This window comes from Phyllostomus discolor, chromosome 3, assembly GCF_004126475.2.
Source record: "Phyllostomus discolor isolate MPI-MPIP mPhyDis1 chromosome 3, mPhyDis1.pri.v3, whole genome shotgun sequence".
NCBI lineage: Eukaryota > Metazoa > Chordata > Mammalia > Chiroptera > Phyllostomidae > Phyllostomus > Phyllostomus discolor.
Window position 1 is genome coordinate 185126010 of NC_040905.2, and position 25087 is coordinate 185151096.

General features: G+C 44.3%; 2 protein-coding genes and 1 long non-coding RNA gene across 3 annotated transcripts in view; 1 reads left to right on the forward strand and 2 right to left on the reverse strand.

The window, feature by feature from the left end:
• Positions 1-2234: 2234 nt before the first annotated feature.
• Positions 2235-6145, reverse strand: TOMM5 (translocase of outer mitochondrial membrane 5). Its single transcript, XM_028522813.2, has 2 exons — positions 5941-6145; positions 2235-2761 (listed from the first exon to the last, which is right to left on the reverse strand). Exons 1-2 carry the CDS (start codon positions 6059-6061, stop codon positions 2727-2729), a joined length of 156 nt encoding a protein of 51 aa, XP_028378614.1. The 5' UTR covers positions 6062-6145; the 3' UTR covers positions 2235-2726.
• On the reverse strand, positions 2235-21362 carry LOC118499733. Its single transcript, XR_004902254.1, has 3 exons — positions 21353-21362; positions 16368-16375; positions 2235-2635 (listed from the first exon to the last, which is right to left on the reverse strand). It is a non-coding gene; the product is annotated as an uncharacterized LOC118499733 (long non-coding RNA).
• FRMPD1 (FERM and PDZ domain containing 1) overlaps positions 17162-25087 on the forward strand; it is a 122067-nt gene continuing 114141 nt past the window's right edge. Inside the window, exon 1 of the mRNA XM_036021938.1 lies at positions 17162-17356. The gene's annotated coding sequence lies outside the window, so the exon portion shown is untranslated. The remainder of the gene's footprint in view (positions 17357-25087) is intronic.

A 25087-nucleotide genomic window follows, 5' to 3' on the forward strand; every position in this document is an offset into this window, starting at 1 on the left:
TCGAACCTGCGACGCTTTGGTTAGTAGCCCGAACTCAATCCACTGAGCTACGCCAGCCAGGGCTGCACTGTAAGACTTTTAAAGGTATGTATCATGACTGAATTCTTCTCTGCCGTACCCCTCACCCACCACAGTACCTGGCCCTCTGCAGTCAGTCACTGAATAATGTTTGTGAAAGTGAACACCTCTACCGAACAGATTGGGAATATTTTTCTGAGGTCTGGATGACAGGTAGTATCTGGAAAGTCAGTATTTTTTCACCTTCAACTCAGCAGTCTTTGTACTCAGCCCCGTCTTTGTAAATATTACGTGGGCAAGAAAAATGTGTGAGATCGTACTTGCATTCAAGGAGTTTTCAGTAACGGGAAAGAAATGACACAACTTCCCCCCATAGTGGCAATCTCTACTACAGAGTATCCACGTGCAGATTCTGGAACAGACTTCCTCCAGTGAAGGGGAGCGGCTTGCACGACCCAGTCCACCTCGGTCCCGGGAGCTGTGAGCTCAAGAAGGAACCTTCCTTCACTTTCCAAACATTCACCCTGCCTTCTGGGACAATTATCCTTTGACACAACAACCCTTTTACTTATTAAAAATAGCTTTCAGACTCCAAACATAGGTATTCTCAAGACAAAGCACCTTATATATATATATATTTTTTTTTTTTTTTTTTAAAGATTTTATTTATTTATTTTTAGAGAGGGAAGGGAAGGAGGGAGAAAGAGAGAGAAACATCAGTGTGTGGTTGCTGGGGGCCGTGGCCTGCAACCCAGGCATGTTCCCTGACTGGGAATCGAACCTGCGATGCTTTGGTTCTCAGCCCGAGCTCAATCCACTGAGCTATGCCAGCCAGGCACCTTATATATTTTTAAATGACTTCCTAATAGCGTGGTTTCCAGACTCTTTCACTGCTCTAACTACCAAACTCTACTCTGGCAACTTGGCTAGTGAAGCATCTGTCAGACCTGGAGGCCTTAATGTTGTCATTATATTATTGCAATCTAAAATCTAAAATTGCTTTCATTTTTCAGTTTTATTTGATTCTTATTTTGAAACTAGTCCAGAATTTCAGAATTGGAAGGGACCTTAAGGTAATTAGTTTACTGGTTAACCAAAGCAGATCCTGGGCCAATTAAATTACTTGGACACTTAAAAAAAAAAGATTCCTGGCCTCCATCCAGCACCATGCTGATCCAGTAGGTCTTTTAATTTTTCCCACATGATTTGGTGTGCAGCTTGTTTTGGAAAGTACCTCTGAACAAGACGCCTGACGCAGCCTTATGCAACAAACGAACGGCGTTCTTTTCCCCATTGTACTCAAACCTCTCCTGTGGCAGGTAGCCCATCACAAAGAAAACTCTGTGCGCCAGAAGCCTTCCAACCATCCCTAGTATGCATGTTAGCCCCACGTACGTCCAGCGTGGGAGAAGAGGAAAAGGAATTCCCAGGGTGATGGTGAAGAGAGATCCCAGAACATAGCCATACATAAGGCATAAAAGACTGTGCGTCTAGACTGGGGTGGGTCAGGAAGCCCCCAGGAAAAACGTACTCAGTAAGATGAAACAGCGTATCTAATGAAACTGAACACTGTGAGCAATTGAGACAAATGGCAGAAAAGTTTAGTTGACTTAGTGGTAAATTAACAGAAAACTAAGCCTAGGAAAAACAAAAAGATGTATAGGAAATGAACACAAACAGTACCCAGAGTTCTAATGAAATTAAACTAATAAAAACCACGCTAATAAATACATTGGAAGAAAGAAGAGATGTGCGAATAATGGAAGAAAAGAGACCTAAGTCCTTACAGATGTGGAGAAGCCAGTAGGCAATGTCTTAAAAACAGAAAAATCATATGGAACAATACAGTCATGCTATTCAGAGGCACGGGGTAAACACCAATACAATTAGCAAAAAAGAGGTGAATGTATTTGCACCGCCTCTGGGAAGAAGATTAAAGACTGACCCCTTCCCCAACAAACCTGGAGAACTCTCTGACGTATAAAATACACTGTTTTTGCCTTTAGTGATATTACATATTTCAGCATCAAGCAGAAACGATGCCTTTCACGGAGGCTGCTTAACAGTAAAACAATGTCACTTCATCAAGATCGGCAAATTCCCAAACAAGATGAACTCAATTTCATGCAGCTGTACTAATCACAAGATTACAGTAGTCTCACTAGTAATTGTTGATTTGCAGCAAAAAGCAGGTGAAGAAGAAAAAAAACACCCAGTTTTTCTTAATTGGTACATTTATTAAAAATATAGATGAATGGTCCTGTGCTTAAACGCCGTTGCGGTTGTGTGCTGGCTTCTGTAAACATAACTAATCATGAGGAGCTCTTCAGTGAACTCATTCCAGACAGAAATAAAAAAGGCAACAGAAATGACTGACAACACAGGGCTACTGCAGACAACATTCTCTTATATAATTAATACTTGCTAGAAAATGGAATTTGACATTATTTACAATTACAGCAACATTCATGGAGGCTGAACATCACAGGCATAAGAAATGTCTTTTCATACTTCCCAAACAGTTTTCTATTTTAGCTATGAAGGTCAGTTACCACCACCAAACTTGTTCGTAAGAAGAGGAAGTTTTATGTCCATTCGGTCAAAGAGTCTCTTACATCTTTCTGGGCCTATTCGTTTGCAGGTTCATTTGCAGAGCGGAAACTGTAACCAGGTTCTTCGTCCATGCATTCCCATGTGCAGTCCAATCTTTATATGCTGTCCAATTTCTTTAAGATAAAAGGAGCTGAAAAGAGAATTTGTTTTGATTAGCTCACAAGTGACATTATGAAACTCAAAGATTGGGGATAAAACTTCCAGGTTTAGATAAATACATTTTTTTAAAACAACTCCAAATAGTGGCCAAGCCTCCCCCTGCACAACCCAGCAAAAGGGATGCAGTCTTTCCAGGCGGCCCACTCCAGTGTCATGCAGCTGTAACCATCAGAGGTCACTCATACGTTGCACGAAATCTTTTCTCCAAGTAGTTCTCCCTTAGGGCCACCAAGAGTAAATCCAAACCTCTCCCAAATGATAATCCTTTACTCTTGTGATTTAACTGTCAAAGGCACAAAACACAAGAAAACACAAATCATTTTTTACCTTTAGGAATGCGTTTAAAAGGCAGAGGATGAGAGTGGGGACACAACAATGAACTGGGGGAACCAGAAGAGCCAGCACATGTTGTGACCCCCCACTGAGTAGCTACCTATCACCTGTGCCCTCCAGATCACACATGGTACAGCTCTACTTCGATTATAGGGGCTTGTTAGGACGGAGTAGATAAAAATGTCTAGAAAACTAGAAAGTGTTGTCCTAAGTATGGAAAGAAGTGATATTACTGTCCTATGTAAAAGTGCTATGGCCAAAATAAGCCCATGAAAAGATGCTCAAGATCACTTAACATCAGCACAATGCAAATTTAAACTACAAGGAGATACCTACTGGGATGGCTGCTTCCAAAAAAATCTGGTGGCAAGGATGTGGAAAAATCAGAACCTTTGTGGTCACTGTCCGTGGGAATGTAAAATGGTACAGATGCTGCAGAACACAAAATGGTGGTTCCTCAAAAAATTAGAGAGATATCTGTACATTGATGTTCACAGCAGCATTACTCACAGAAGCAACCCAAGGGTCCAAAGATGGCTGGATGGATAAACAAAATATGGCATACAATGGAATATCATTCAGCCTTAAAAAGGAAATTCTGACACCTGCTACAATGTGGATGAACCTTAGGATATCATGCTAAGTGAAATAAGCCGTTACATAAAAGATAAATACTGTACGATTCCACATACAGTTCTGAAGATGGATGATGCTGATAGTTGTACATTGTAGATGTATTTAATAAACGCTACACTGTACATTTAAAATGTTAAGATCATAAACTTTATTTTATGTGCATATTACTTTAACTTTAAAAATTGGGGAAAAAAGAAGCCACGACAAAAAAGCTGCCAGAATTTTTTTCTCAATACTCATACTAAATTAAAAAAAACATTTCGTTAATATCAAACTGAAGATATTGAGATCTGCCAGAAAATGACAAAGTCAGCAGCATGTACAGCCTTTTCTGCTATTTTTTTTAAAGATTTTATTTATTTATTTTTAGAGAGGGGATGGGAAGGAGAAACATCCTTGTGTGGTTGCCTCTCAAGCGCCCCCTACTGGGGACCTGCCCAGCAACCAGGCATGTCTCCTGACTGAGAATTGAACCCAGTGACCATTTGGTTTATACGCTGGTGCTCAATACACTGAGCCACACCATCCAGGGCTCTAGTAATTCTTATCAGAAAAAAATCTATCAAATGAATGCATAAACAAAATGTGGTATAACCATACAGTGGACTATTATCCAGTAATGACTAGGAAGAGAATAATAATACAAGGAAGGAAATAAAAATACATGCTACAATATGGATGAACCTTGAACACATTATTCAAAGTGAAATAAACTGGACACAAAAAGGTTACATATTGCAGATTAGTGGATGTCTAGGGCTGGGGCGGGGAGAAATGGGGTTTGGCAGCTAAGGGCATGAGTTCCTTTCAAAGGGAAAGAAAATGTTCTAAAATAGATTGTGCTGATGGCTGCACGAATTGACTATACTAAGAAGCCACTGAATTGTACACTGTAAAATGGGTTAGTGGCACAATGTGCGAATGGTATCTCAATCTAAAAATGAAAATACAGAACAGTATTCTCTCCTTTTTAAAAAAAACAATTTATATCAAATACGAAGCTCACTGAGAAGCAAATATTTTACTGGCAGCTAAGTCAACAAAACATGATAAATGGAGGAAACAGGCTGGGAGTTGCTAAAAGCTGTTGAAGAAGCAGGATGATTTGGGAGTTTCTGTTTACAGAGCTCCCTCTTCCAGGGAAACAGTGTAAGACCACAGGCAGTGAAAGGGGCACCGATGAAGGGAGATCTGCCCTCAGTGAGCTCTGGCCTAGGCCCAACATGAGTTTCTACAGGATGAACTTGGTATGGCCTTCATTTATTTAATCGTCCCTGCCTCTACACTCAGACCTGCCAGCAATACACAAAGAGGAGTAATGAAAAGAGTACTGAACTGAGAACGAGGTGGGGTCAAGTCACTTCTGAGATTCATATCTAAAATTAGCTCTAATATTCAGTGTGCCTGCAACTCACATCTTGCGTAAGTCCCTTTGAAAGTCAAGATCAAATTAACAAATGGGATATACAGAATCTTAGGTCCAGTCTCCATCACAGGGCTATAGTCAAGATCAGGTAATGAAAATAAGTTTCTGCCGAACGTAAAACCAAATAAACCCTCGGGTATCATCACACATTGTATGCGGGAAACGTCTTTATACGTTTTACGTTGATTGGTAGTAGAGCGCGCGATAAAAACTACCTGCAAACAATGTGATCATTAAACTCCACAGACTATACTCTTTTATTCTCACTTTCCCCCGAAAAGCAACTTTAAGTTTACCCACTGTACAAATACAATTTTTTGGATTACAAAGGTCAGCACTGACGTAAGTAATCGTAGTACTGCGTTAAGAGGTCTGGATTCCAGGCCAAGATCATGCACTACATTGCTCAATGACCTTGAGCCAGCCATGCCTCTACTGCACATCTGTTTCTGCCTGCAAAAGGAGGGAACTGCTCTAGGTTATAACCCATGTGGGTCTGATTCAAATGCTCTTAAGACAGGGCGAGGCCGGACGATTAACCACGCAGTCCCCCGCCACCACGTGCAGCTCAGTCTCCCCACTCCGATCCGCAGGCTCTAAGGTGCACATGCGCCCGCTGCCCTTGACCCGCCTGCCCCTGGTTCCCAGCGATCGCTCAGCTCTGCAGCCCCCAAAGCCCGTAACTCCAGAGCTGGGTGGTCGGTGTCGGCAGGCTCTCTGCTGGTCTCACGGTTACAGCCTGGAAGGACACTCACTGACTCGCAGCAGGGCTACATAGATGAGGAAGTTCCGTATGGAGGAAATCACATCCTCGCGCATCTTTCGTTTCATCTCCTCGGGGTCCAACTTCGGCGCGAGACCCTCAATACGAAACATCGCGGCGCCCCCTCAACAGCTTCCAAGTTCCCCGCTCTGCTCTCTCCGCGGCAGCCTTGCACCCGGAAGTAGGCTCAACCCCATTTCCGGTCCTGCCCCCCCACATTTGAGCGCCGCAACGGAAGCCTGCGAGGGATAATCCTCATCCTAACCCAGCGGTTTTCAGGAGAGCTGCCGGAAGGGGGCGGCCACGATCTTAGCAGCGCAGGACTAGGTTCCTCCAGGCTGTTTAACAACCTCCGAGTTGAGCTGGGAGCGCTACGCTGTGAAGTACTTTTACTCCCCGGAGGGGGGCGGTGCACACAGGTACCACCATAAATAGTAATAATGGCTAACATTTACTGAGTACTCAGTACAGCCTTACCCTATAAATTAGATGTTATAATCTTCATTTCCTAGATGAGAAAATTGAAGCACAGAAATCTTGAAAACAGCAATTTGCCCAAATGTGCTTTAAAATACTTAGGCAAAAAAAAAAGTTTGAGGAGAGATGAAATGATATTAGCAAAATATTGAAAACTGCTTAAGTCAGTGCTTAGCACATTATTAAAATTATTTTTCCTTTCTATTTTGAGTGTTTAAAATTTTTCATGAAAAGTTAAAACAAAAAAGTGAAGATGAAACTTGCTCAAGATTCCACACCTAGTAGTTGCAGAGCAGGGTTTTATATCTTAGTTAAGCCTGTGGGACCCCAAAGACAAGAGTTTTGTGTGTTATTAAAAGATTATCTATATAGTTGCTGTAGCCTCATTTCTGGAGTTAACTGATCCTTACAAATTATATTTGTCTAGTAATACAGTATACATAAAGCAAGTTCAAATCTGTTCAACTTTTTACAGGTGAGAAGAGGGAGGCTCAGAAACCAAGCACACTGCTTAAAGTCATCCTGCTAGTGATGGGCAGAGGCGGGGCTCTGATGCAGATAATCATAGTGTCAAGCAGAAATCTCTTTCCCCTGCACCCTACTGCTCCTCCGTTAGCCTTTACCAGTTAGAGCCTGCCTGGAGGGGCATCACTGGAGTCAGAAGGTGGGAGTTTAATGCAACCAGACTTCCTGTCACAGAATCATCAAAACAGTACTGCCCCAAACTATGCTTGCCAACTAATGATATATAATTCTTAGGCAGGAACCAGATGACTGAATTGCTCACATAATTCGAAACCAGAATAGAATGTTCCTTTCTTTACTGCACAGTGCATAGCAACAATGGATTTCAGAAAAATTAGAATAGTAATTTACCATGGGAGCAACTGATAACTGTAAGAATTGCCACCCACCTTCCTCATTGACAGAATGTAAGACATTGGGGTAAGAAAGGGAACGTGTCTGCGCATTCAAGCTTTAGAAACCTACCACATCTATAATTCATGCGGTGGAATAGCAGAGGCAGCTCTGGAATGGGAGGGGCTGACTGCCAAGGAACAGCCTCCATCTAACCCTTGGAGAGTGTTTAGAAAGCCCGCACCGAGGCTGGAAAGCAGCAGGTGCCTTGGAAAGAACCAGGACAGGAAGACTGGAGACATGGCCTGTAGATCTGGCACTGCCACTATCTAGCCGCGTGACAAGGGACTGCAACTTCATTTCTTTCACTGTAAAGGAGAAAGATATGATTAAATGTTCTTAGAGTCCCTTTCATTTCCAACCGGGAATGCGATTTGAATTCTAGGACATTCTGGTCTGGAGTGTGCAGATAATCAAAATATTATCAAATGTGGTGAGATATCAAAACAACCAGTGTGTGTGTTTTCCATGGTAGGAAGAATGGAACAATAAGGCATATCTCATCCATCTGAATAGTGAGGCAAAATGGTTTGGCAAGGAATGAGTTATGGGATTCCAGGAACCTGGATCTCATATGCTGGCCAAGTTTAGATAAACATTTCTCATACAGAACTATCAGTTTTTTTCTTTTTTAAAATTATACTTTATTGATTATGCTGTTAGACTTGTCCTGATTTTTCCCCCTTTGCCCCCCTCCACTCAGCACTGCCCCCTCTCTCAGGCAATCCTCCCACCATTGTTCATGTCCATGAGTCACGTGCATAAATTCTTTGGCTACTCCATTTCCTATACTGTACTTTACATCCCCATGGCTGTTCTGTAACTTCCTATTTGTACTTCTTAATCCCCTCACCTCTCCCCCCAATCCCCCACACCACCTTCCCATCGGGCAACCATCAAAATGTTCTCTGTATGCATGATTCTGTCTCTATTTTTCTTGTTTGCCTAGTTTTTTTTTTTGAGGTTTAATTGTTGATAGATATGTAGTTTTGCCATTTTATTGTTCATAATTGTGATAATCTTTTTCTTAAATAAGTCCCTTTAATGTTTCATATAATAATGGTTTGGTGATAATGAACTCCTTCAGTTTTTTCTTGTCTGGGATGCTCTTTCTCTGCTGTTTGATTCTAAATGACAGCTTTGCTGAGGGGAGCAACCTTGGCTGTAGGTCCCTGATTTTTATGACTTTGAATATTTCTTGCCATTCCTTTCTAGCCTGCAAAGTTTCATTTCAGAAGTCAACTGATAGTCTTATGGTAACTCCCCTGTAGGTAGCTAACTTCTTTTCTCTTGCTGCTTTCAAGATTCTCTGTTTATCTTTACCCTTTGGTATTTTAATTATGATGTGTCTTGGAGTGAACCTCTTTGCATCCATCTTGTTTGGGACTCTGTGCTTCCTGGACTCGCATGTCTATTTCCTTTACCAAATTAGGGAGGTTTTCTTTCAGCATTTTTTCAAATAGATTTCCAATTTCTTGCTCTTTCTCTCCTCCTTCTGGCACTCCTATGATGTGAATGTTGGAACTCCTGAAGCTGTCCCAGAGGCTGCTTATACTATCTTCATTTGGGGGATTCTTTTTTTTTCTTGCTGTTCTGCTTGGTTGTTTTTGGTTCCTTATGTTCCAAATCACTGATTTGATTCTCAGTTTCATCCATCTACTATTGTTTCCCTGTAAATTGTTCTTTATTTCAATTAGTGAATCCTTCATTTCTGACTCTCTTATTTATGCTGCTGAGGTCCTCTATGTTCCTGGAGCATCTTTATAATCAGTGTTTTGAACTCTGCATCTGATAGATTGCTTATCCCCATTTCATTTATCTCTTTTTCTGGAGTTTTGATCTGTTCTTTCATTTGGGCCATGTTTCTTTGTCTCTTCATTTTGGCAGCCTCCCTGTGTTTGTTTCTATGTATTAGGTAGAGCTGCTTTGACTCTGTGTCTTGGTAGTGTGGTCTAATGTAGTAGGTGTCCTGCAGGGTCAATGGCACAGCCTTCCCTATTACCCAAGCTGGGTACTCAAGTTGTGCCCCTTGTGTGGGCTGAGTACACCCTCCTCTTATAGTTGAGTCTTCATTGCTGTTGGCAGATCAATGGGAGGGATTTACCCAGGCCAGTCAGCTGCAAGGATTGGCTATGACCACTGACCACCAACCTTCACCATCCTTGGAGTATCAGTTGAGTAAGGCAGGTTGGTGGTGTTCTGATGTGGTCTGTAGCTGTCCACTGGGTACACTGGCCCTTGGATTTCCTGGGTGGTTCAGGGCAAGTTCAGCCCCCACTTGTGTTTTGCCCTGGGCCACCCTGCCTGAACTACAAAGCAATCTGAGATGGCTGCTACTTGTGCTGGGTTTGGAGATTCCCAGGCAAAGCCAAGCTGTGAATTTGGGCTGGCTGCTGCTAGTGCCAGGCCTGGGGCTCACTGTTGCTTATTTGAGAAAATTTAGGAAGTTGTGTGGTATGAGCCAAGACCAGCCATTCATATGGAAAAGCAGCTTGGGTGGGCCTGTAAGTTGGGTGGGGCAGAGTCTCTGGGGATCTCCAAGGTGGGTCAAACAGTGTGAGCTAGGTTGATGGAATCCCAGCCTGCTGGCTCTCTGGCTCTGTGTTGGGAGGGCCCAGAAAAGGGACAATGGCCTCTGGTTGCCCGGTGCTAGACACTTCAGTCTCTCCCAGTATGCCATTGGTGCCCCTCAAGCTGCCATCCCAGTGCTGGAGCTCAGAGGAAATGCTCTGAATAGGTGAGTCCATGCATGCATTCTTTAAGAGGAATTGCAGCCCTGGCTGGCGTAGCTCAGTGGATGGAGTGCGGGCTGGGAACCAAAGTGTCCCAGGTTTGATTCCCAGCCAGGGTACATACCTGGGTTGCAGGCCATAACCCCCAGCAACCGCACATTGATGTTTCTCTCTCTCTCTCTATCTCTCTCCCTTCCCTCTCTAAAAATAAATAAATAAAATCTTTAAAAAAACGAGTAAATTGAAAAATAAAATTAAAAAAAATTTATAAAATAAAAAAAAAAAGAGGAATTGCTTGTGGCTCAAGCAATTTCTCCCACTGACTCAATCCCTGCTGGTTTTTGCAGGCAGAAGTTGTGTGGACTTATCTTCCTGATGCTGGTGGTGGTATTATCCAATTACAGTTGATTTAAGTGAGACAAATTGAGAGAAAGTACTTTAGGAAGTTAACACTGGAGTGAGCTATTTCATATTTTGGATCCCTCATTTTTTTTCCTCATTGGAATTAAGAGGGGTTGGGCCTAGCCTTTAAAATCTCTTGTAGCTCTAAAACACTGAAATTATGTGTTCATCTTTCCAGTTCTCCGTAACTTTGCACTAAAGGCTAAAAGCAAAGGATTCCCTGTGTGATTTCCTATGAAAGGCAAAAATAAAGAGTATGCATGCATAATTTAGTATTGATATTTGTATTATTTAGTCTGATCACAGAAGAAATGGGAGCTGATGTCACAGCCTGTGTTGTTTTCCACTTCAGTCCCAAGGGAAGTTTAGGAGCCATTTCTTTTGCCTCGACTTCCCAGACAGCACTGCACACAAACATTCAATGTACACGACCTTCCCATTAGAGAATTAAGTGTTTTCATTTTCATCACTGGGGAGGAATTTGTATTTGCAATGTCACAGATTGACAGATAACTCACAACTGGGAAATAATTTCAACATATAATCACAGGGACCTGCAGGTTCTAATTTATAGGGAGCTATAAGCTTTGGGGATTGAATACTTCAACCCCTTCATTTAATACATAAGGAAACTGAGGCCCAGAGGAAAGCTAATTAGAGGTAGAGCTGGTTGGCACTAGGGCTCCTCCTTCAGTCCTGTTTCCAGTCACAACTTGCAGCTTTCAATACTTACAAATATTTTCATTGATGACCCTCCCCTCAGAGGTGAGAATCAGAATGGGGTGTTGTTCAACCGCATTGTGGGCGGGACAGGATGAAGGGTGGCTGGTACTTGCCAACAGTCGGAGGGCAGCCCTTCTTTCCGTGTTTCCTCACCCATCACTAGTAGTTCACCTTGGCTGGGTTATTTTCTAGCTCCACCTTCTCTCCTTCCTCATTCCTTCAGGAGATGAACGTGGTCCCAAAACAAACTTGACTTTGAACTGCAGATGAATGGAACAAGAAAGGGATACTTGGGACTTCAATAAAGATTGCTGTGTGCTAGATGTTCACTGGAGTCCTCACGTAGCAGATGAGGTAATTTACTTCTAGAAACTGTGGCCCAATAAAAGGCATCTTCAAAAAGAGGGACTTTTTGAACCTTCAAGGATGAGTAGTATTTTGATAACCTTCACCTCACTGGCATTTGCTTTCTATGTTACCCTGTTCTCTGTTCTAATTTTTAGGGCCTGTTGTCTGGATGATTCATGAATGTTGGCTTTCTTTCCAAGTAGGCTATAAACACCTCGAGTTCAAAAAACATACATTTTTAACCCTCCACTGAGCATGGGTATTTAAAATGGTAAAACTTCAGAAAGTACTCCCTGAGTGGGTGAATGAATGAATGAATGAATGAACTTCATGCCCGCTAACCTTTAGAATTAAAAAATTGGTAGCTTTCTATATTAGGTTGAACAGAAATTGTCCCCCCAAAATATTTATTAAAAATTCTACATAATAGGTTTATATAGGTACTTATTTGTCACTGTTTTTGTACAAGTTGTTTTTGTTTGCCTACATAAAAATTAATTATTTACTTATTTATTTAAAGATTGTATTTATTTTTAGAGAGAAGGGAAGGGAGGGAGAAAGACAGGAAGAGAAACATCAGTGTGTGGTTGCCTCTCACATGGCCCCCAACTGGGGACCTGGCCCACAACCCAGGTATGTGCCCTGACTAGGAATCGAATCAGCAGCCCTTTGCTTCATGGGTCCACACTCAATCCACTGAGCTACACCAGCCAGGGAAAAATCATTTAAATAATTTTAACATATCTTAGGCAAACTTAAATGATGAACTTTAAAATTTACTTGCTTTATTTAAAGCAATATAATTAAATGATGCCCATATTATACTTTCTAAAATAATTTTTTAAAGTTTTTTTTTTTATTTTAGAGAGAGAGCAAGGGAAAGATAAAGAGGGAGGGAAACACTCTTGTAAGAGAGAAACATCTATCTGCTGCCTTCCGGACACGCCCCAGCTGGGGAATGAGCCTGTAATCCAGGCATGTGCCCTGACTGGGAATCAAACCAGTGACTATTCAGCCTGAGGGACAATGCCCAACCAACTGAGCCACACTGGCTGGGGCACCCATATTACACTTCTAATAACTCTTTTTCCATCAAAATATAGAATTAAGGGAAAAAAAAGAAAATAATCCCTCATAAACCCACAACCACTATGACACATTAGTGATATTTCTTTCAGTCTTTATCCTTTTACCATATACATATATAGTGCACACATAGGTGTGTATATATGTATATATCTACACATATATTATATATGTATATTTTACAAATGGATCAAATAGTGTATGCTGTTTGAACTTGCATTTTTCATTTATGTCATATTGACTATCTTCCTATATCTTTAAATATTGTTCCAAAATTAATGATAGCTGTATAATATTCCAATATATGAATGTACCATAATTTATTTAACTAAGCCTCTCTACCTTTGGGACTTAGTTTGCTTCCCTATTTTTCCTATAAATAATATTCCAGGGAACATCCTTGTAATACTATCTTCATGTCTATGTAAAATTTTTCCCACTAACAATAATTACATTAAATTCAGAGTTTTCCATTTTCCCAATTACTCTATTTTTTGTCCTCAGGAAAAAGGTACTGTCTGGCCAAGAGCGTAGGTGTCAGATCTTTAGACCTTTGGGAACTACGAAGGATGGAAAATTTTGCTTTTAGAAGAGGTTTGCTCTCTTGTGCTATAAATTTTTATTATTTTGCTGCAAAAAAGGCTTAATTTGCATGACGTAAGTTAGAGCACATAATAGTTCCTAGCCATCTCCCTGCAGATGTTAGAGAGCTGATTTTGCCACTACTTCCATTGCACCCCCACTACACAGAAACATGTGTACGTATTGTGGAAATGTGTTTGTATATCTGGGTGTAGTTTCTTGCTTTTCAATAAAAATGCGGTGCCTGTAGGTGCTCAATTCCTATTTATCAAGTGAAAGAAAGAGAAAGAAATAATTTTGTATGGATTCAATGACCACAAGCCCACCTCTGTCCTGTTAAGCGTGTCTTCTCACCCCTTGTCAGGAGCCCTTGGAGAAAGCAGGAGTGAGCACCGTATTTCCTACCTCTACCGGAAATAAAGGGGAGACTACTGGGGCCCATTGTCTACACCCTGCCCCCGACATTTTCAGGGTGACAGACCTGCCTGATTAATACCCACGAGCATATTTTTGCATCTTAGAAAAAAAAAGAGCTTCCTAAAGGTAGGAATGCACTTTGTTCTTGCATATCAAAGTTGAATTGCTATGCACTGTATAAATTGTGAATGAAGGAACATGCCAATCTTCCCATCACATAACGTTTAAGAATTCATTTAGGCCTTAATGTGTGAAACCTTATCCTAACCATTTTCTCAGTAGATCTCTCAAAAATGTCAGGTCTAAAATGGCCTGAAAGGCCATCCAAGTCTTCCCTGATGCTTGGCCTCCACCACGACCGTCCCCGGTTCTGTGTGAGCATCTCCAATGACAGGAAGCTGGCCAATTTCCTGAGCAGCTCCATCTATCTCTGGAGAGGCAGCTCTTACTGTTAGAGCCAAAAGCTGCCTCTCTGCACCATATTCTCACCGGTTACATCCACCAGGACGTCAAAAGCAAGTCTGACCCTTCTTCCTCATGGATGCGTAAAAGCAGCTTGGGTCTTCCCTGTTTGTATTCTCCAAGCTAAACGCAATTTTTAGCAAAACTCCCTTAAAATTTTTGTTTCCCTTACCCAAAACTTAACTTTTCCAGTTAGCAATGGTGGACCGATTTATTCTGAGCTGTCTGACCCTATGTCTCCCCCACCTCCCCAACTCACAGTGAAGGGGACATACTGGGTTCCTGGCAAGGACCTCTGGGAATCAAAGCCAGAGACTCTTTGCTCCTCACTCAGAGATTGTCCCTGAACAAGAAGTGTGTGCCTGGGTTATCTCTCTCTTCCCTCGGGTCTCTCACAGTGGTGGATGGACTTCCCTGATCACCCACTTCAGTTCTTGGCTTTTGCCCTGGGAATTAAGGGCCAGCTCTGGGAAGTGTTCAGGAAAAGCAGTGTGCTTGCTGTAGAAAGAGCATAGGCTTTGGAGTGGAGGAAGGTGAGGTTTAAATTCCAGCTCCTCAGTGAAGTTGTTCTGAGCCCTTGCGCAAGATGTTTAACCTTTCTGGGTTTTTGTTTCTTTATCTCTACTAGAGTGAACGAATATCCACTTTAAAGTACTGTTTTAAGGGCTGAGTAGGATAATGTACTTAAAGTGCCTGGCTTATGGTGGACTTTCTAGAAATGGTAGCAACTACTAATTAGAAGAAATAACTTTTCACTGGAAAAATGATAGCTTAGTCATACTCTAAATGGGAAAAGTAATTTTTAACTACCACAGTATCTATACATTTGTTAGTCTCATTTAAGGAATCTCTGGTCTCTTATTCATAGTAAATCTTTTTAAAAGAATGACCCATATCCACAGTTCTCTTGTTCTTATTTCCCATTCATTCTGCAGCCCAAGGACAGATCGACCTGCTGACCCCACATAGTCTCTGAAATGCCTCTTTTAAGGGAAGTCTCTGTTGCCAAATCCAAGGGACCTCTGTGGGTCCCCGCCCCTCTGTAGCATTTGACACCGTCTGTCACAGGACCCTTTCAGGAAAGCTCTCCCCTCCAATGAGATGCCACATTCCTCTCTGGATGCTCCAAAGCCTCCTTCTATCCTCTTCCCAAGGCCCACTCCTAAATGGCAGCATTCTTTAAGATTCTGTCCTGGACCCCCTTCTCCTCTATTCTCAGGGGCAATCTAATCGGACTTCAACTGCCAGCCTTAGGCTAATGATTTACCACATACAGGGTGGGGAAAAGTAGGTTCACAGCTGTTTGTATGGGAAAGAATATAATCATTAATAGATAATAATAAGAGAATAAACTGTTGTGCATACTCACAACTGTAAACCCACTTTTCCTCCACCCTGTATGTCTCCAGCTCATCTTTCTCTCCAGAAACACAGACCTGTATATCCAACGCCCCGCCCCTTGACTACATCGTCTTCTGGCATGTCCCTTGGGTACTTCACACTCCAGTTGCTCAATGTGGGGCCAATTGTCTTCCCCTCCTAATCAATCTTAACTCCCCGGCGCTGTTGTCTAGTGACTAACGCCGCCATCCAGTTCCTCCAGTTGCTAGAGCCAGAAACCTGGGAGTCAGCCCTGATTCTTTTCTCTCCCTAAGGCGCTCTGATCTAACTAACCACCCAGTTCTATCAATTCTGGCCCCTTAGTGTCTCTACAGTTTAGTGTATTCCTTCTGTCCCCTCTGCCACTATTTCAGTTGCTCAGGCCAGCCAGCAACTGGTCTTTTTTCTTTTGCCTTCTCACTGCTCGTGAATTTTCTACCCTGTGGTCTAAGTCAACTTTCTCAATATAATCTTTATAATGTTAGTCTCTAAATTAATAAATGAAAATGCTTTAATTTATTTCCTGTTGCCCCCAGGAAAAAGTACAAATGCCTGTTGAGAAGGCGTTTTATTATCTGGTTTCTATTTTCCTCACTAGCGTCAGCCCGTTCCCCTCTGCTTCCCCGTGTGGTACCTCTTCTTCATTCTTCCTCCGCCGTCCTCTTCTCCCTCCCACACTCCCACCTCCAGCCCTGTGTGCTGCAGCTGGCTGTTTTCGAGCTCACCAAACCCTCAGCCCTGGGCCTTTGCATGTGCTTGGCTTTTTTTTTTCTAATTAAAATTCTCTTTCCTACCTCTTTCTCAGGCTAACTTCTCCTGTTATTCAGAAATCACCTTGGCTTCCACCTCCTTCAAAGAGTATCTACTAGTTCAGTTAAAAGGAATACGCTACCGTCGGCCCTTTTGTCGTAACAAGTACGCCGCAGTAATACCAGGTGTTGATACCGTGGGGAACTGAGCTGAGGGACCCGTGGGAATTCTCTGCACTATTTTTGCAACTTTGCTTAAACTATTCCAAAATAATAAGGTTATTAAAAAAGAGTCTCCTCTGACTCTCCTGTGCCTGCTCAGCTGCTGCTTCTGTGTATCTACAAGACAGACCTGTGCTTCCTCCAGTGAGGGTGTCGAAGCACTTAGCACAGTATCTCACCTTTGTCTGTGGGCCCGTCTCTTCCACTGAAAAATGATAGAATCATTTCTTGTGTATTTTTGCACAGTGCCTAGCAAATGGGAACTGTTGAACGAGTATCTCCTAAGTAAATGTTTGTTGTTAGATAAGTTGATTTGGGGCGATAGCACCAGAGCTTTTGTTGTAGAGCGATATGAAATTACAGGCCTGGAAGAAAAGAACTTCAAAGTCTCAGGCATCATGGGTGACTGGTAGCCCCCGCTTGCTTCCCAGCAGGGTGGATTTGGCAGACATGAAATGATGGATACACCTGAACCTCGCATGTGTCCCTACACGCCGAGTGTGTTTTCAAGACAGTCACATGACTTCTTCCTCTGCAGGTAAAGAGCACTCCCCCCAGCTGAGCTGGGTTAGTTCACCCGGGTGAGCCTCGCAGGCTGCTGGCCCGTCCCAGGAGGGTGTGGCCGTGTGGGAGAGCACAAAAGCCAACCAAGATAGAGCACAAGAACCGGCTGGCAGAGCAGTGACACCGTGGGGCGATGAATCCCCAGGTCAGCCATTCCAGTCCCAGCTCTTTCATGAAAGAACTATGTGACCTTGGACAAGTGTCTTCCTCTTCATAAGGTCCAGTGTCCATGTGTGTACAATGAGGGCTTGGACTGGCTGGTCTCTGAAGTCCCGTCCAGGATCAATGCTCCGGGATTCTGTGACCCGTGTGGATGAAGACTGTGAACACCAGCAGGAGGAGGCAGGTAAGTGTGTGTGAGAAAAATGTGGCAGCTAACCAGCAATTCCAGGCCAGCAGCAGCCTCCAGCAAAAAGCAACCAAGCTAGGACAGAGGTTTGTTTAAGTCACCCTGGGGGACAGAGACCCAGGGGCACAATAGCTCACCAAATCCAGGTCTGTCAGAAGCAGCATTGCCAGGGATTGGAGTTGGGGTCGGTGCAATGGCAGACCGGCGGTCGTTTTTACCTAATAAAATGACCACATTTGGCAAAGGTATTGATGCTTTTTGGCCAGTGGTTGTGATTATTTTCTTTGCACTGAAATTATCCAAAATTTGAACACTGGAAATGGTGTAAAGAGAACCGCCTGGAACTTGGCTGAGGAAGGAATGCCAGCAATGCGGGGATTTTGAATGGAGCTGTTAAGTGGGTGAGTTGAAATGATCTGGAGTTTGAGGCTATGAACTATCAAATCGTGGAAATCCAGAATTGCTCTAGCCAAGTGGAACAAATCCAGTTTATATGGAAGTTTACCTGTCTTAAATGGGCAGTTGTGGCTTTGATAATCATATGAAAGACAACCTGGGAAGCATGAAGAAAATTATGTATTTGCCTAGTTGAATAAATACCTTAAAACTAACTGCTACTAGTTAGAGAATTTCGGGTGTGTAGAGAAGAAGATAACATTATGATTTTTAAAAAATCCTGGCAACATTCCTTTTGCTCACTGCTTACTCATGCCAGAATTTCTGAAAGGTGTGTGGGAACTCCTGCCTTTGTCTCTGAGAGAACGGGAAGTATGTGGGCATGAGGTATGCTTAGGAGCTGGGCTTCTGGCTCAGGGCGACTCCTTTCATACCTGGTCCTTCCCCTGTGTCTTCACCAAGAGTTTCCTCACCTTCTTAGAAAAATACTTCCCTGATAATTCACTTGGGTTCAGAGAAGGAGGGTGATGGCTTCACCTCTCGAAGGTATTGGATTTGAATCCTTGTGAACAAAACACCAGCCAAACGTTAGGGCGGAGAAGTGTCACTTTTGGCCATTAGCATGGAGGTGGGCCAGGAGAAAAGAAAAGCGCCCCCCCCCACCCCGTGCCCCTGAGAGATGAGGGAACCAGCCAGTTGCAGAGAGAGTTAAGAGAAATGGGCCAAGCTTCAGGCCCTCAGGAAGAGAAGCCAAAACACAAAAATAGTAATAGTTAGATTTATGGAGTATTTCTTCCGTGCCAAGCAGGGTTCTAAATAACAATTATTGCAACCAGAATTATATTAATAATTCTCACACCAGCTCTTGGAGGCATACTCTTACTTCCAGTTTCTAAATGGAAAACGCAGGTACAGAGACGTTGAATATTCACCCAAGTTGCAGAGCCAGGATACAAGCCCAGGCAACTGGGCTGCAGAGTCATTGCTGTTAACCACCCAGGCCCTGGTGCACACACAGCCTTTCAGGGTTGCACATGACTCTTATTCTCTATCTCCAGCATCCAGCCTGGGGCTGGGAAGATAATGGGCTTTGCTGAGTGGCCCAGAACTGAACAGACACAAACAGACTCAGCCTGTGCCCAGTCCTGGTACCTGGAGTGTGTGGGAGGCTCTGTTTGGCTCAGTATAGTACCTGAGCAGTGGAATGCTAGGAAGTCTTTGGGGCTTGGCAGCCAAAGCCCAGTCCAGGGAGCTGACGTGGGATCACGGGGAGGATTTCCCTTCACTGCACAGAAAGGGGAAGGAAAACCTCAGGTACTCAGGAGCCCGGAGCTGAGGGATGTGACAAAGCAGCCTGCTCACTCCTTAGCGCATACTGAGAACTCAGCCCTGGGTTGGGCGCTGGCCATTGCCGATGCAGGGTTGGGTTGTGCACGTTCCTTGCCCCGGAGGAGCCCCCTGCTAGCAGTGGGAAGGGCTGCCTATCTGATAGGACCCCAGAGATTGCCTTAGACCCCTGTCCTGTGTTGTAAAGGCAGACAAGGCTAATTATAAACCATTTTGTCTGTCTTAGTGGAGTTTTAAATATTCAGTTTCGTGCTTACTAAGTGGATTCAGGAGATGGGTTGGGTAACTCTCAGACCCCTGGATGAACTCTCTGGATCAGTGAGGTGGGGGCTCAGATGATGGCAAGGCTGAGAAGACAGAAGTTGCGAAAGGACTCCGCAGTGAAAATGGCTGGAGAGAATGCTGGAGAAGAGGAAGGAGAAGGAATGAAAAGTAGCTGTTCTTACATTCGCAGAACACGAGGACCTGTCTATCCCAGTAGGGAGAAGAGGGCATTTATTCTCTGTGTGAGCCATGAAGCCTTCTTTGGGGTCAGGTCTCTGGAGGGACGAGGACACTGCGGTAGGCCAGGGACTCATTTGGCGCGACGGTGATGTCTGGTTTGTCTGTGCAGCCCCCGTTTATGCACGGCGTGCTGGCGTCAGCGCTTACATCGCCTCGCTCCTCTGCACGAGGCATCCTGGTCTGGATGATACATATGACTGTCATGCTGCCCATGGACGAAACACACCTGCGTTTTTCTGGCGGGCCTGAGGTGTGGATTTTAAGGCCAAAGGGATGTTGGGATGTAAACACCGCTGGTTGGATGGCTTTCTCCTGTTGCCCCCATGTCTGATTATGGACAAAACGCTTTCCTTTCCCCTCCTAGCTTGGCCTGGAAAAATAGAAGACTAAAATTTACTTTCAAAATTAATCGAAAACAAAAGAGATCTCTTTTAAGGTAGAAAAACAGGGTAGAAATGCATTGAGTTCTTGTCGCAGGTCCACTTGGCCGCCTCCGTTTAGAGCCATTGGTTCTTGAGTCTTTTAGCTTTCCTCCGCCCAGAGTTCTGGGGCACGCAGCTGAGAGAGGCTGCGTGGGGGGTGGGGGGGGACGGTGCTGGGAAGAACCATAGATGAATGGTGGGGAGCTCAGCCCCTCCCACGTCCTGCTGGACTATGGGACCCTGAGGTGGTAGCCCTGGAGGTGTCCCCTCCTGGCTCCTGGGGAAGGGAAGGAGAAGCGTTATTTTCTCCTGTGGAGCCGCCGTTGGAGGTCGCTTGCAGCACCGTCACCGTGAAGGTAGCAGTTATTAGGGGCTTGCAAAAGAATCCAGGAGAAGGAAAGAAACGGGTGTTTCATGAAGTCTAACTGAGTATCGCCGTGCTCATTAGCAGCAATCAGCTCGGTTATGTGGCCTCATTCACAGAGGGGAGGGGAAAAAGGATGTGAGGGAAAGGCTTTTCTTTTGTGTCCTCTCCCCTCTCCCCCGTCGCTGGTGCCTCTGCCCGAGTCTGCGCTTCCATCACCGCGCCCCTCAGACAGGCCTGTGACTGTGTGGGACCCCAACAATCGGTTGGTCACAAACGCATTTTGGACTGTTTGAACTGACTTGTCGCCTCGTCCCTTTGGGTGCAGACGGAGATAAGGAGGATTATTAATAGGCAATTATTGAGCATTAGGCCTGTCATAGATGGTGAAGGGAATTACAGGGTCAAGGATTTACAGTCCAAATTCAAAGAGATGTAAAAGAAATGAGAAACCTCAAACACTGTTTAGGTTTTGATGTTGGAAGCTCATTGCTTCAAAGATCTAGAAGGCTGCAATGAAACCACGCCAGCTCTTTGTTTCCAATTTCCCAGCATAAAACAGCTAAAGATCACTGAATAAATTAATTAGAGAGCAAGGGTGTGCTTCTTCATGGAAGTTTTCTCTGAGAAGCTTGCCACGTCAGGGAGGCATGGGTCACGGCTTCTGTGAACCAGTCGCAGAAGGAGCCGGGCTGGCCTGGAGCTGCCGAAGCGGAGACGGGGCGGCCGGTTCTCGTGCTGCCGTCCACGCACCCCTCCGCCCCGCCCCCCCGCAGTCACACGGGCCACACGGCGGTCTGGGAATGTCTTCCCCACAGGGTGCTCGCTGGTGTTCAGTTTCTTCTGATAAACTGCCTCGTTCTCCTTGTCAAACCCTCTCTGAAACTGGGAATAAATTCTGGGTTGATGAAATAACATACCAATGATTTCAGAGACATGCCATAACCTGCCTGTGGGGACTGTCGAACTCGTGCAAAAGCCTTCAAAATGCTAACCTCTCGGGGCTGGGGACCGACTCCGAAGGCACTGGCATTGCTCAAGACTTTGTTTGCTTTTCCCAATCATGCCTGGGGACCGACACCAGAAAAGACTCATCAGTCTTAAAAGCAACCACACTCGTAACCTTGTAGTAACAGGAACACTGACTGACAGCATTTAAGCTTCAATAAAAATAGTACTTAAAATGTATTGAGGGCATGTTGTGTACAGATCTTGCACTGAGAGCTTTACATGCATTGTCTTGTTTAATCCCCCCAATAGTAAGTATTATTATGTAGACATTATTATATTATTATTTCAAGTTTACCGATCAGCATTATTAAAGTCCGAACTGTCTCCAGAATTCCTGACCAGACATTTAGCAGTCAGCTCAGCATCTCTGGTTGGGTGTTTCATAGGCATCTCGAGTTTAAAATGTCCCAAACTTGGCTCCTAATATGTCCCTTCTCACTCCCCTGCACCCAGTGCACTTGCGCCCCTTCAGTCTTCCTCCTCCCCGGGAATGACAGCTCCAGCCTCCAAGCTGCTCGGGCCAGAACCCTTAGGGTCAGCTTGACTCACCTCTTTCACTCAGTCCCACATTCAGTCTGGTCAGCACATGCTGTCGCTGCCCCTTCAGGCTATGGGGTCTGTGCAGAAGGTGCCCAGCCATGAATATGAAAAATAGAGACAGTTATTGAAGAAGACACAAGATACAAGAAACATTGTACACAGGACAATGATGCCTCAGTCCCCTTCAAAGTAGGCACCTTGGGACCTCACACAGTTCTCCCAATCGCCATCAGCTACCCTGTTGTATTTTCCTGCATCTCATTGATGGTCTGAAATTTCTTCCCTAAAACTAACAGGTGATTTTCATTTTGGGAAAAGCCAGAAGTGGCAGGGTGCTAAATCTGGGCTGTAGGGGGCTGAGTCATCTGGGTGATTTGATGTTTCGCCAAAAAACTCTGCACGAGATGTGATGCAGGAGCAGGCATGTTGTTGTGATGAAGCTGCCAATCACCAGTTGCCCAAAGCTGTGGCCTTCTGAATCATCTGAATAGTTTCCATGGAGGAATGTGCAAGCTTAACACAAAACTTGATGCAGATTCGTTGCTCTACTTGCTCAGTCATTTTTTAATGTGACGACCACACAGTACAGGTGCTTGCTTAACAGTGTCTACCACCCCCACTGACTAGTACAGTGTGGTTTTCATTGTTCACACATGTGCATTCCAGTCCAGTCTCCATGGCTGCCAGGTTACATAGATGTCATGCAAATTGTTCTCAAATTAACAATGGCTGGAATTTTTCAGGCCAGACCTTGTGTATCAGAATCTGACCACCTCTCGCTCCTCCACAACTACCACCATCCTCTCTCACCTCGACGGTTGCTCCTTCTGCCCTCCCTGCCTCCAAGTCTGTCCTCACCCCAGGAACCAGAGTGCTCCTGTTAAAATGCAAGTTCAAAACTTCCTGTGGCTTCTCAACTGACTCAGAGGGAAATATCAAAGCCCTTGCAATGGCTCCAAAGCCTCATCAGGGGCCAGTTCCTTTTCTGATCTTTACCTTTAGCTCGCAGGCCCTGAATGTTATGCCGTCTCTGTGTGTGTGTGAATCTGTTCCCTCGTCTGGGGAGGGTCCACGGGGCTGTCACCAGATCCTTGAAGGACTGAAAATCTCCCCAACACTTAAGAAATACTGCTTGGAGGAAGCCTGCCACTTGAAAATCCAATTTTAAGAAGGGATTTAAATTCAAATTATAAAATAATTCAAAGAAAGTTCTTTATTTGATGAATGGAATCACTTAGAATGGCGTCTACATTTACAATACAGTGAAATGGATGAAATTAAATACATGCTCTTATTTGGATGAACTTTTTGTGACCAAAGCGTATCACTTCTCAGGGGACTCAGGGCAAAGCCTACCACAAGCAAATCTACGTGTAACAAAAAGCTGTTTGAGGCTGTGGCTAACAGTTCTCTTCTTTCAAATACCATCAAATCTTTGTGCGGAGCTTTGGGCCTGCTGTGTGTAGTAGGTGCTGTGTTTGGAAACAGTTTTGACACATCTCCGTGCACACAGCCTACTGCTCACACAAGAGTAATTACTGCCCTCGATGCCTGTCTTCTGTACGCCTTTGTCCCTTTACTCCTCGTCCCAGAACTTGCAGCATCACACAGATGCAATTTTAATGAGATTGGACCCAGAGTGATTCTCCGAGCCAAGGAGAGAGACCAGTGGTAACTGCAGGTGGATCAGCCCGGAGATGGGTTCTTAAATCCATGAGACTCCGGCGCCGCAATTCTCTCCTACACTCGGCCCAGCATGTGTGCGAAATATGCCTAAGTCCTTGTCTTTCCCTCACCCCTTGGCCATGGATAGACCTAGAGGCCATGGCCTATATCCCAGGGGTGTTATGTGGATTAACCACGAAACCATAATTAGCTGCAAAGTAAACATTAATTATTGTTATCACCATCAGTTCCGGTCTAGGTTTCTGACCTAGAGAGGGGACCTGCTCTCCCACCGGTTCTCACCAGAAGTCAAGAGCACACCACAGACTTGTCAGGGGTGTGTCCTCCTTCTTAGTATTGAACATGTTAGGAGCACTTCAGAGTGTGTTTCAAAGTGCCTGAGTTCGTACTGGAGAGGTGTCCTGCTTATAAGTGACTGCAGGGAACCTGGTCACTGGCCCCAACATCAGAAGGACTGCCGTGTCCCTGACTGGTGTGGCTCAGTTGGTTGAGCATCGTCCTGCAAAATAGAAGGTTGTTGGTTCGATTCCCAGTCAGGGCACATGCCTGGGTTATGGCCCAGTCCCCAGTTGGGACGTGTGAGAGAGGCAACCCATCAATGTCTTTCTCACACATCAGTGTTTCTCTCCCTCTCTCTCTTTCCCCCCCCTCTCTAAAAATAAATAAATAAAATATTTTTTAAGAAGAAGAATTGCCATGAACAGAAAATGCAGATTTGTTTTTCACGGGCCTGAAGGGCAGAACTAGAACCAGTAGGGAGGCACACGTCAGCCCCAAGGTGGGAAGGACTTCCACAGCTGGAGCGGTTCAACTATGGAACCAACCGCTTGACAAAAAGCAGGGCATTTTTTCTAGTCATGGAAAAGTTCAAGCAGAGCTAGATGACTTGTTATTTTCAAATAATTTATTGATTGATTGCCTACCCAGTGCAGGCCACTGTCCTGAGTGCTAGAGGAACCCAAACATGAACTAGGCAGGTCCAGTGCTCTTAGAGCGTTTCTGTTATAAAGGGGAAGATGAAGTCCACCCACCCACCCATTCATCCATCCACCTACCCACCCACCTTCCTATCCATCCACCCATCCACCCATCTACCCACCCACCCACCCACCCACCTTCCCATCCACCTACCCACCCATCCATCCACCATCCATTCATCCATCTATCTATCCATCCAATGAATATAAGTTGAGCACCTACTATGTGACAAGCATTATAGCACCAAGGATACAGCAATGAACAAAACAAAGATTTTTGTTTCTCACAGGTGGTCGATGAGGTTGGCAATAAGAACAACTAAAGCATAAAGTTAATGTCACCCTGTGAGAATGAAATTAGGAAAATGTAACACAAGACAAATAAAATCCTGTGGCTAGTGGGGGTGTAATTACAACTAAGAAAGCTTAAGTGTAACAAATCCTATTATTCTTTGACAGCTCTGACAACTGCTGGTGTCAG

Excerpts from the sequence above, each read along its gene's own strand:
- TOMM5 (XM_028522813.2), bottom strand. The coding sequence starts at position 6,061 with ATGTTTCGTATTGAGGGTCTCGCGCCGAAGTTGGACCCCGAGGAGATG. Across the intron at positions 2,762-5,940 it reads TGTAGCCCTGCTGCGAGTCA|CTCCTTTTATCTTAAAGAAA; the intron begins GTGAGTGTCCTT and ends TTCTCTTTTCAG.